The following is a 13,195-nucleotide window of genomic DNA, read 5'->3' on the forward strand; positions in this document are numbered from 1 at the left end:
AAAAATACTCGGCTTGAAGTTTTCAATAAGCTGTTCAAAGGTTGTGTTAACAAAAAGTAAAAGATACGAAAGTTATACTAAAAAAACGTTTTTTTTCAGGAACACCCTAATCTTTTTTTTTAAATTTCTTGTATAACAAAAACTAAAAGAGATAGAGCTTTAATATGTTCAACAAATTTATTCAAAATAAGTTACTTTACAACTTTGTGGAAGACTGTGGAGCTCTATCTTTCATCAGTAAAAAGTTTATTTTCGTATTTTAGATAAATTAGAACCACCCTAATAACTATTCCAATAAAAAGAAGCATCTTCTAAAGTACACAAATTCATCCTAAGACATGATACGGCTAAATTATACAGGTTTGTCAGAAAGTAAAAATTCCTCCTAAATTAGCGATCTGGACCACTGTGCAGTTGTTGCTCTTATCCCACACGAGCAACGTCGTCTCCGGGCGATGCAATAAGCGCTATCGATTTTCGGTAACGTTGGCATTTGCACACACTCGCACCTAAGTGACTAAACCATATACGGTTAGTTTATAAATAGAGGTAACGCGTACCCGTTTGAATCAGTTTTTGTTCTTATGTCGAACGGGTAAGATCATGGCTGCAGCGTCTGGGCACTACAATAAGCGGTAGACGCTATGCATTTTCGGCAGCGGTGGCCGTGTGCGGATTTGTCGGGTACCAGCATGGTGTCACAGAATGATTTGCAAAGTGGGTGGGCGGGGTGGTTTGGATTTAATTCAATACGGTGTGTGCTGCTTAAGAGTGTTACGTTTGAAAAAAATATATTTATTTTTATGCATGCGTAGGGTAAAGAGCCAATTGGTTTTCATGTTTCATATTTCGGTTATATGTTTTTTTATCAGTAAGGCATCTGACAACGTGCTTCTGTAGTTATTGCACTGTTCAGCAGCGTAGTATTTTATATAGGAGAGTACACTCAGGTTTTTACGCGGATTTTGAAATTTACGCGGTTTTCATGCACGCTTTTTTTTTAATTTACGCGGTTTTCATTTACACGGCCTGCATCCCCTGCGTGAAAAATCTGAGTGTAATTGCATCGGAAACAATCACATTCCCAGCAGAACTTTTTGTTTTCTAATTTCAAACACTTTTGTTTCGTACTGCACACAACGGAAAATTTGAAAACAGAACTTACCGTCCCAGCAGCAGTTGAAGCGGGTGTTCTTTTTCGATTCAAATTCAAGCCATGTCTTAAGCGTTACTGGACTTAAAATTGTTTTCCCAGTTAAACCAGTCAGAATATCTGTCCTACCCTATGTATTTAAAACAGTTCTAATTGCGTTTTAAGGTATACAACAAATACGGTTGGGTACACTAATTTAAATTTTAAAATAAATCTGTTTTAAATTATGAAACAAACCGCTGTACTGAAGATATAATTATGTCAGTCCTATTACCACATAAAACACCTATATAACATAAAACGCTGCAGAATTGGTTTAATAATACAATGTTTACACTACAGAGTTATAACACGTTTTAATAATTAGCAACAAGAAAAATGTCACCAAGATAGCATAAAAACACGTTTTAACTGGTAGTGCGAACGTTGCATAACAATGTAATTTATCAAATAATTTCATTTTTCCACCACTAATCGATCAAGAAATATTTACACTTAAGATTGTTTACTTAAGTTCATTAGTACATTATTGAAAATTTAAATGGAAAATGAAATTTCATATTTTATGGAGAATCTGTATATTTCCGTTGGCGGGCGTGGGTTTCCTCATCACAGCTCTCAATATGGAACTTTTCTTTAGAATATATTTTCTGGACAGACCAACCTATTTTTACTAGATGGATCAGCCAAATAATGCCAATCACCTAGTGAGATACTTTATTAATTAATAGATTACCGTTAAAAGACCTTCAATAAATTATGTTTTAATGGGGAGGGTATATAGCAAATTGTAACATATGAAAACAGGCGAGTGAACAAGAACGTGTGTCGATATGTGTGATAGATAAAAAAGCTATATTTTTAATGTCACCGTGGTCGTGTCCTGTACACAACCCTTTAATTTTTTGTGTCTAACTAGTGCTAATTTGGGTACTAGTTTGGATACATCGTCTAACTAGACACCCAGATGGTGCTAGTTACTGACGAGATGAATTCGAAACACAAAAAAAACTTAATTAAAATTAGGTCTTGTGCCCTTAACGCGCAAAACGGTTTAGTCCAATTTTTATTGCATAATACCAGGCGTTTGGTTTCTTGAACCAAAAGACAAGGAGTTCGTCTTCGCTTTCTCGTCAGCAAACCAGAGCTATATTTGCTTCCCGGGACATGTGGCTTTAGGCGTTCACATATGTCGTGTGAACTGTTTGGAATTTTTTGTGTATAACTAGCGCTAATTTGGGTACTAGTTTGGATACATCGTCTTACTAGACACCCAGATGGTGCTAGTTACTGACGAGATGAATTCGAAACACAAAAAAAAACAAAACAAAACTTAATTAAAATTAGGTCTTGTGCCCTTAACGCGCAAAACAGTTTAGTCCAATTTTTATTGCATAGTTTGCAACGTTATTTAGTCTGTTTCCATTTGTGGAAGATTTTTGTTGTCCCGGGAGTACTTCCACATACACTGAGGTTGAAATTCCGTACAAATTCCGTACAAGTATTTTTTCCGGAAACACGACCAAAAATCCGTACTGTCCTCCCAAATTCCGCACGGTTCGTCAGCTTAGTATATACTGATATAAACACTGATGATTACAAGTAGTAGTCGAACTATCAGTATCTTTTGTTAAATAGTGAAGTGCACGTGCATTTCACTACAAATAAACAAAGACGAAAAAATTATAGAAAATCTGTGCTACGTGCATTTCATTAAGACCTCGCGTTCACGTGTATATTGTTAAAACTGTTACTAACTACCGAATCATCAATCGGTTGACCCTGTATTACATATTACATTTGAATGAGTGCAAGTGGAATGTAACAAACTAAAATGCCATAAAACAGATCTTAGTACACTGTGCATATTAGAATATTTGACGGCATACTTTAATAAAAATGAATCGATCTTATTTAGTCAAATGTGACGTCCTTCATCTCCATTACGCGGTAGACTTATATAAGCTAAGCCGCTTTCGTCCTTCACCAGGTACTGCGGTGGCAATAAATAAATTAATCGAACTCGGAACACCGCACGTTACTATAGGAAAGGCAAAAAACAAAACAGTGGAAACCATTTTACAAACTCCATTATTCATGTTCCCTTTCAAACAGCGCGTCGGCTGCGACCTCAAAATCGGCTCAACCAAGAAGATCGACGTGTGCGGTGTATGCGGCGGGGACGGCACATCCTGCAGCCAGCCGCTGTATCAGTGGGAGATAGCACCGATGTCACACTGCTCAGTCACCTGCGGAGGCGGTAAGTGAATTTCGATATCTGTTGTGCTGCCGGTTGATTCCACGAACAGCGCACTCGAATTCAACAATGTCCCGCTCAGATATGTCATTGTCATCGCATTGAAAGCATTCTCGTGAACCATTGTTCAAACGTGAAAACTTTAAAAATAGAAGTGCCACACTGAATGTTCAAGGCACTCAGCACCAGAATCAGAAACGAATGTTTTACTATACAGTTTTGTAAAATGTTAAATGAAACTTGTGAAAAACGTACAGCAATGGTACATTGTTCGATTTCGAATTAACCATTCTATAAAATAGACTATCCAAAATTAAATAAACTTTTATTTCCCTTGCCTCCCACCCACGACAGGATACAAAATGGCCATGCCTACCTGCCGGAATCGCGTGACTGGTGTCGACGTAGAGGAGTCACTGTGTAACGCATCCTCCCGACCGGAACCGACTGTAGTCCAGTGCAATACTCACCTGTGTCCACCAAAGTAAGAAACTTCACCAGCAATTGAATTCCACCAAACTAGGTGTGCAGCCCAATTACAGTAACATCGTTTTAAATTTGTTTTGTTTCATTCCCAACAGGTGGGTTACGGATGAGTGGCGGCCATGTTCAAAATCATGCGGCGGCGGCATCAGGGAACGAGTGGTGGTCTGCGCCGAGGAGAGCAATGGTGCAAAGAATAAAGTCCCGGACGAGGCATGCCGGGGTGTCCGGCCTAAAAGCCAGGAAGCCTGCAATGCCCAAGAGTGTCCTAAATGGATCAGCGGCGAATGGAGTGGGGTAGGTACAGATAGCGAGGCGAGAAGAGCATTTCAGCTTCACTCAATTCAAACAGATGATTCGAATCAACATACCAATAATTCTGCATGGAAATAAGGGAATAACATATATGTATTTATTTACTTATTCTCTCATTTTTCATATGACCCGCGTTGGTCTACATGAAATGCTGTTGTTGTTATTAGATGTGTAGAACACTTTCTAAGATTCTATTCATGTTTTCACACTTTTTTTCACACCTGACTCTCATTGAAAATTAACATATTTACACACTACACAGATTTACAAAAACATCACAAAAATATTTTAAGTCAAGCTTATAAACTAAGTCAATTTTCTAAGTCAATTCTTGAAAGAATCATTAGAAACAGAAAAATCAAAGAGGCCGCGCATAGCGTAGTTGGTAAATCGGTTGCCTTTTACGCAGCTCATTTTTTGGTGAACTTAATAATGAAACCGATCTTTCTCTTTACCTATGATTTCTGAATGTCAGTCGCACCAAGGTTTCTGATAACTGACATTCTCTCTACCTCTAGCAATTGCCCGGCAATGTTGTGGCTCCATAGTATACATTTTTTCTACATACACAGGAGTGGATCCAGAAAAAAAATTCGGGATGGGTCCGAAATTTTGATTTTGGAATGAACATTGTACAATACGTTAAGCGTCAAAATCACATTTAATGTAAATCAGTTTTGGTGGTCAAATTTGATTTGAACTAATTTTAAGTTTACAACTAATATAAAATTGAAACTAATTCAAAATTTCTCAAGAAGTTGAAAATATTCGGGGGGGTAACGGGATCGCCATGACCCTCCCCCTGCATCCGCCACTGTACATACAAGATATTATAGAGCACTTGGACTTGTTAAGAACCAGCAAGTTGCGATAACAACAATTGCAGAAAGCATCTGAATGTCGTAGTTCAATACAATCCTTTATTGGCGACACAATGAGAAATAGTTTGAGATCACTAGTTACCCTGGGATACAAAATAGCAAACGTCATTTGTGAGAGAGTGGTCTACAGCTTTGAAATAAGTATATGCAGTATCTACCTAAGATCCATCTTCGATGTATTAATGCAGTATAACGTAAATTGGCCTGGATAGGTTGATCTGCCTGTAAAAAAAGCCATGTTGATCCGCCGATATGTATTTGATTATACAGTGAAGGCTCGTTTTTATCAGCCCCTTGGTGAATTTTAGACCGATAAAACGGGAACATTGACAAAATTGGAACATATATTTTTCTTTCTTTTTAATAGAACGAAACCCTTGAAATTTCCGTAAAGGGGGTCTGACACAGCAAAATTAAAAAAAAAGTTTTTATTTTTACATTTTTTACATATTTTGAATATCTAAGATAAGAAAAATATGCTCAAGAAAGGATTTACTCGAATTTGGTTTTGGTTTGTCTGCTAGAGCTCATCAAACGGATTTTCATATGAGGCTGACAAAATCAGGTCAAAAAGCTGACAAAATCGGGGGCTAACAAAGTCGGGGGCTGATAAAATCGGCTCTTCACTGTATTACGAGAGACATCACCACAATCCGTTTATGTTGAGTTCACCAAATCTTTTTCAAACTCAGCGTTTCACGAAAAAGTTGCAGATGCCAGTTTCAGTGCTCGTCGCTTAATTTGTGAAAAAATTACTGGAAGGACTTCGTTTCAGGTTGGAATAGGTTTATGCTGCGTGAATTAAGTAGTAAAATCGTTTATATGTCTGTGGCTGGCTATAGTGTATCCCTTTTTGTATTAGATTTCGTCGTCTGGTGTAATGCCGAAGCGCAGCTAGTCGCAGTCTTTTTAGTTTACGTATCTGACGGTTCGATGAAGTCGGTGTCGGTCTTGGACGGGGTGCAGAGACATGCATTCTGAAAAGCTGTATCCAGGCCAGGGAAAGTTTTTTTACAACAACATTCACATCGATCGCGAGATTCAACAAAAGCTCCTAGTCGATTGCCTGCAGTAGGTTTTCAAGTCTGGAGAATTTAGTCTTCGAAAAATTTAGAAAAACCAACTGGAAGCAAACTTGCTTTATTAGGAGAGGAAAATGATATGCGTCAAAGGCAACTGACAGCTCAAGTGCTTCTGAAACGGCGCAGTTCATTAAAGCTTCTTCGTTTATAACAAGTGGTCCGGGATTCGATTTCGTCACATTTGCCGTATGTACCGACATTACGTCCAGTAAGGCGTACCCACCAACGAAAAAGTAGATTCAGAGAGAATAGAACGTGCGTATAAGGTGCAGAGTCTATGTGCTTCTGAATAGCATCTGCATCACTTACGGAATCGGAGGAATTCATACTGCCACACAGACATTATTTAGTGGCGCGATCAGAGTTGGTCAAGCTTGTGAGTGTCAGTTTTATGTTTGGACAAGAATTGGTAAAAGCCTGCTATGAGCACACCACCACCACTTTTTGCCTGCATTGTTAGGATCGCGATCATTACCGTCAACAGTGTACCTGGAACCGAATAATTGGAGCGAGTTTATTTGTTCACTCAATCACGTTGCGGTCAGAACATAATATCATGATCGATATCTGAAGCAGCGATGAATAAATAGCTCATCAAATTTTGTGCGTAATTTACTCACGTTCTAATAGTAGATTCTAAAATGTTCCAGAAGTAGCCTCCTGTCGGTCAAACTGTTGAAGCACGCACAGCGGTAGTAGAAACAAACCCCTGTAATGGGAGTACGTTTTCAATGGGGCGGCATCTGCGCGTTCTACTTCGAAGGAACATATAGAACATTTTGACCTATTTCGGAGCACTGCCAATTCAAGTGCTAACTGGCTCGGCAAACCATATACCAAATGGGAACTTTTTCCCAAAACTCCAATTAACTCACAAGAGTATTCAAATGGAAATAAAAATTCAACATTCAATAACAAGCGGTGTTACTCAGTCTACTTCAAATCTTAAGAACGCGTAGCTTGTTTCACTTCGAACAGTTTGATTGAATGTTGCGTATTCATTGGAGACTAGGGGAAAAAGTTATTTAATTTCGAAGCCGAAAAATGTTTGAAAATATCCTATCCTAGGCATATGTGAGAACGAGAAACAACACATAACTTTACATTTAAATATTTTTTCACTGCAAAATCAGGCAAATTTTCAGTCTTCGCCATTGTAATTCTTTACACCTTAATATTTTTATGCAACTTTTTCTAAATTAATTGTTCCTAGTGCCGATTTTGCATATATTCTCACATACCAAATTAAGACGAGACAGGCAATGGCGCCCACTAAAACACTGCTTTAGGCCAATTGCAGTGGGCCGTGATTCTGAATGTCATATTCATTGTACGGTTCAGATATGAGCGGGGGTAGAGACTTCGCGATTGTGTGTATCATCGCAAACGGCTCGAGCATTTGTACGTTAACGTGTTCAATCGCGTGTGCGTTTGTATGTCGCGTGTGCTAATTTGTATGTAATTTCGCGTGTATAAGTTTTATTTTATAGCCTTGTGCCTTTCGCATATTCGCGTGTGTTCTTGGATGATCGTGCGCGGATCGTGAATCTAATACTTAATTTTTGGTGTACGGCTTTGATGCTAGAAAAAAGTTCTCGGTCATGTCGCCATGGAAGGTGTTGTCTAGTGGATATGAGCTTTATTTTTTAATTGGTCCTACTGAATGTATTGACTTAAATTGCTAAGACGGAGGGTAATGGTTTCCGTGCGTGACCGATTCTTGATTGCGCGAACACGGACGTTTGTAGGTTCACGTTTGATACTGAATTTGAAACTTCGTAAGTGCTAAAATGTTCACCTTATTACCGTGTAGCTATTCATATATTCGCGTGCGTTCTTGGATGGTCACGCGGACCTTCATTCTTATGTTTAGTTTTTGGTGTACGATTCACATTCTGACAGGGAGTGAGTTACCCCATATCAGTAGAGTTCCCGGTCATGTCGCCATGGAACGTGTTGTCCAGTGGATATGAAAGCTTTCTTTTTTTAATTGGTACAATTGAAGGCATGGATCTAGTCTGCTGATACCAAGGATAGAAACTTCCGGAAGTTACCGATTCATAATCGTGCAAGCGCGAGAGTTGTGAGGTTTACGCTTGAGATCGCGTTTGAAAAGCGCTGAGACGTTCATCTCATCACCGGGATGTTATTTTTGCGAGATCGCGGGTGTAGGTGCCGTGGATGGTCACAAAGGGCTGAAGCATTTGTATATTAACGTGTTTGTCACGTGTCACGTGACTGCGCGTATATAATTTCGATTTTATAATCATGTCACGTGTATTCTTGAATGATCGCGCGCGGACCGTGAATATGATGCTTATTTTTTAGTGTATGGTACAGATGGTAGAAGAGAGTCAGTTTCTCCATATCACTACAGTTCCAGATCATGTCACCATGGAACGTGTTGTCTAGTGAATATTAGCGTCATTTTTTTGATTGGTTCATCTGAAGGCATTAGTCTAGACTGCTAGGACCGAGGTTAAACTCCCGGACGTGACGTGTAGATGATTGTATTTGCATGGTCGCGTTTATGACCAGGTTTGTGTTATCGCAAAGGCCACGAGCGTTATTACGTTTGTACCTATATGAGTATAGATAGAGCATAGTAGAGATTTACTAATAAAAGGAATCACATGGCGAATAAAGCAAAAACGATGCAAAGAGCTTGATTAGAAGCGTATCAATTGACCGATACTCTTTTGGTATGGTATTCTTGTGAGCTAACCGTAAGCAACCGTAGTAAACGAGAATCAACCGAACGAGCGCATACTTGGCATAAGGTATATGAGGCCTTTTGTTTGAGCGATGTTCTAAAAAAAGTAAATTATTGTGCCGGTTAAATATTTACGTGAGTAAACAGATACTGAAATTCCAAGTTCTTCGAGTTGGTTTAGCTTGTTTGATCGCTGTTAACTGAACAGAAAAGGTCGCTGTCACGTTCTCCAGGTTCCGTGGCATTGGTCAAATCAAATATAAAAATAATCACCCAGTGGTATAGAAAATTAAGTAAAATGACTAAATAAGTCTAGTAAATGGCTATTTATAGTGAAAAATCGAGTGCTGAATTGAATAGCACAGTTAGATAGTGTTGCAACACCATGGCTTGAACCCCGGAGAAAACCATTTAATTAAAACGAAGTCGAAGGAACTGGTGCTTTTGAAAATTCACTTTTTTCGAGTTGAGCTTCCGAGCGAATCAAAAAACGTTGAACTCAAAGGTCTATTTGGGCGACTGAATACGTGAATTTAATTTCGACCAGTAAAAAAAACAAATAGATTTCGCCAATAGGATACCGGGATGTACCGTCACTTGTATTATGGAAGCTTTTGATCTCCCCGCCATTGCAGCCAAAGTTCACCAGTCGTACCTACGGTCCTGTGTGAGGGACTGGAGAGAGGGTCTGCCAAACATCCTATTGTGGCAAGTATGCATTTAAATTGATTTTTCAGGCGCTGAAATGTTTCACGATTTCAGGTCACTTATGAATGCTTAGTATCAGTAACAGGCCCCCACATTCACTTCTACAACAGGAACTGAAGATTGCAGATTTCTCCAACATCAGCTTCAAATCATTGCTGATTGGTGTAGTTCGAATAACATGGGTGCTCGGTGATATCATTTTAACGAAAAAAGGATTCGAACGCGTGAGCCCGTTTGAGTTATTCTAGATTCTCCAGAATCTAGTTAATCAATCATCCAGATCACTGTAGTGCATCTTCAGGATAATCAAAAAAAATTATGAATCTTTATTGTCACTGCACTGTTCTTTGTCACGATCAATCGTGGAACATTGACCTGAAGTTCGAAGTCCAAAATACAATAACGGCATTGCGAGATGTGCATCCGTCGCTTTTTACGTTACATAAGTGATCCGTAGATTGCCGTGGAGAGTTTCCGTCCGATTCCCTTGCAATTAATACCGGTATCAGCTGAATCATCTGGGGCCTCTGTATGTTCGAAGGAATGCAGTAATCGCTGATACTCTGCAACGCCATATAGATACCCCAGCTATCTTGGAACAAATAAACATAAACGTCGCATCTCGGGCTTCACGTTACAACATTATGTTTCTGACACACTAATTATTGCATGCATGAACCTACCGGATCCATTTTTCCACAGAATCGCTACATCTCGCAGGTGGTTGAGCGAACGCAGCCGCAGTGAGGAAGAACCCTTTAATTGCAACTCGGAGACGCTAGCATGCATCGGGAGTCGAATTCAGTCGTCAACGATCAGGTATCAACTAAGAATGCCTCTACTTATGCCACGAATTTCTACTCCGAATGCCGTTGGCTATACACTAATCAGAGTATAAAACCACCCACAATTGGCAGGGCAGCAATCCGATCAAACGAACTTTGTTCCATCAACATCAGATGTAATTTTAAATCCGCAGATCTAGCGAAGAAAATTTTGATGACCTTTTCGTAGGTCTTTTGATGAGAATCTCGAGCATCAACGGGTTCTATTCACACACCTTTGGAACAATCAGTGCAGCGAAAACCAGACTAAGGTTTTTGGAATATTATTTGGATTTGGACAAAATGAAATTGTCACCGATCCAGATAAATTGTCTGCCATCCAGCAGTTTACTGAGTCCTGCAATCAACGAACATTGAAAAGTTTTCTAGGATTTGTATGTTATATTTTACGATAACCCACAGCATTTCGATTGTTTTTGAAAGGAAGTTCCACGGCAGAGAACAGAGTTAGACAGAACGCGGAGAAACACAGATCGCAAAAACTGCTTGAACAATCATCCTCAGAACACGCACACACATACACACCAAAAATCATTGGAAAGCAATCACACTAAAAATGGTTTTAATATACTGACCCGAAGATACGAAAAGAAAAAGGACAGTTTTAGGAACCATTTTTACTGATAGCAACAGTGATGACAGTATGTACGAAAACGACAACCAAACAAGCGGAACATTTCATGTTATTTGTTTATTGAAAATCTGCAAAAGACGGCTCCGTTAAACTCGCGCATCGAGTTATTTCAAACAAAACGAAGCAAAGAAAAATATTTCAACTCATTAACCGCCAATTCCAAACCAATTACAATGCTCTATTTCTGCCTTTTCCGCGCAAAGTTTCCATTACCCAATTTAATTCGATCGCATTTTTCACTTTTCAATTTTATCATCAGTCGCAACTGATTCTATTCTCTTGCGCCTTTCAATGTTGATAAAGTTTTCTATGTGACCGGCGAACTTTCCACATAGCCAGCCATGCTCATGCATATTCCATAAATCAATGAATTTCCACATTCACACCAAATTATCCAGATTGAACAAAACGATAGCATATCGCAGTGTGGCGGAAGAGTGGTACTAGTGCCCTCATCCTGTCCCCAAAATGGCATTTCATCTTGCCCCGGGGAGATGGACGACCACTGAGCTATAAATTTATTGCCCGAAATTTAAATAAAGTCATAAAGATTTTTTATGAATGTCATTACAGTCCTGTGCCCGAAGGGCCTGTGAGATTTTAGGAACGACCGCTGGCAGACTCCGAGCCTGTATGCTGTTTACAGTACGCAGCAACGTGCCAAATATGAACTGTGTAATCACTTGGTATGTGCTCTGTTGGACTTGTTTCAAACATTCCTGGAATAACTCGGAAGCTAATACATACTCATATTGTAGTGGGAGGAAAGGCCGAAACAACATAAACAAAGCATATGACGAATATTGTGCTGATTTGTAGTGGTGTTGTGCAGTGCCAATTCGGACATGGTGACTGCTTCCGTATGCAGTAGCGTGTTGAGTTCGTTCGCTCGCGATAACTTGATGCCACTCCTGGAGGAGTAGTTTAGTGGTGAAAAGTTTCGAAACAACAGCGGTGACTGTAAACTTGTTCCGCACTGAGTGAAAACGCAAATAGTTTTACTGTGTTTAGATGCCGATGTGCATGTGCAATAGTGGCAGGGTTGCTGTATTTATATTTTTTAACAATGCAGGAATTAATTTCATGTTCATATTTTTGTTTTCAAAAAATTTCAAATTTGTTGAAAAACGTGCATCCTTTAACTTTGTGACCAATTTCTCACTAGTTGAAGCAGCGCAACACGCTAAAGGCCTCCACAATAAAACAACTAATCTTAATCAATATTATAATCAGGGGCAAATATCAGACCAACGATGTTCTTATATATTTAATTATTAAATTGTAATTGTTATACTAACATCGTGGTTATTTGTAATGAGCGATATCTTTCACATGTTGATTCAGAATGCCTCCGGTTTAATATTTCAACAATCCAATTAAGACGTCTGAGGAATACCGATCACTCATCCCAATTATGCATTATGCAGAAGTATGCATTTAACCCAGATTCTTTGAAATGCTTTTTCGCTATTTTAAGGATATCAGTTTGCAGAGTCCACGATAATCGAGCCACCTCTACCGTTTTTAAAATTACTGCTGTTACGAAAATTCTTAGCTCGATCAGTAAAACTATATTTTTGGGCCCACTATTTAAAGTTTACATGGGATTTTGTATGGGGATATCGACTTTCACAAAATAATTCATCCAAGAGACGCCCAATGCTTCGTAAAAATAAATCGATGTGAAATTTTTATAGGAAATTTATCAAGGAAACAAAGTTTCGAAAACCGCAAAACGATTTGACGATTATGGAAAAAGTTATCAAGCAAAAATTGACTGGTGCTCTGATGGTTGGAAAAATATTCATTTTTTCTAGCATCACAGCATTTAGCTGTCCAATTATATGAAAATTCGTTTTAACTTTCTCTTACTGTTTCTAAATCAATGATCTGAACTGTTTGGTCTTTTCCCAAGAGTTTTGAGGAATACAATGAGGCTTCTTTGGTACAAAATTGGAGAAAATTAAAAATTCTGTATAGAATTCGACCGTCAGCACCGATTCCCACTGGCCAACGAAACGATATTTAGCAGAAATTGAAAATTGAAACTCTAACAAACAATTTGGGTACAAGTTCATATTGATTTGGCTGAAAATATGTCTTAAACAGGGGCGGCGAAACACT

At 38.8% G+C, this 13,195-nt stretch overlaps 1 protein-coding gene across 2 annotated transcripts in view; it reads left to right on the forward strand.

The window, feature by feature from the left end:
• The window catches only part of LOC131682127 (protein madd-4), a 789,972-nt gene that overhangs the window by 714,692 nt on the left and 62,085 nt on the right, over positions 1-13,195 (forward strand). For both annotated transcript variants that reach the window (XM_058963362.1, XM_058963363.1), the window contains exons 7-9: positions 3,269-3,413; positions 3,765-3,894; positions 3,992-4,190. In XM_058963362.1, the coding sequence (XP_058819345.1) occupies positions 3,269-3,413; positions 3,765-3,894; positions 3,992-4,190 (474 nt within the window). The remainder of the gene's footprint in view (positions 1-3,268; positions 3,414-3,764; positions 3,895-3,991; positions 4,191-13,195) is intronic.

The sequence above is a fragment of the Topomyia yanbarensis genome, chromosome 2 (genome assembly GCF_030247195.1).
Source record: "Topomyia yanbarensis strain Yona2022 chromosome 2, ASM3024719v1, whole genome shotgun sequence".
Taxonomy (NCBI): Eukaryota; Metazoa; Arthropoda; class Insecta; order Diptera; family Culicidae; genus Topomyia; species Topomyia yanbarensis.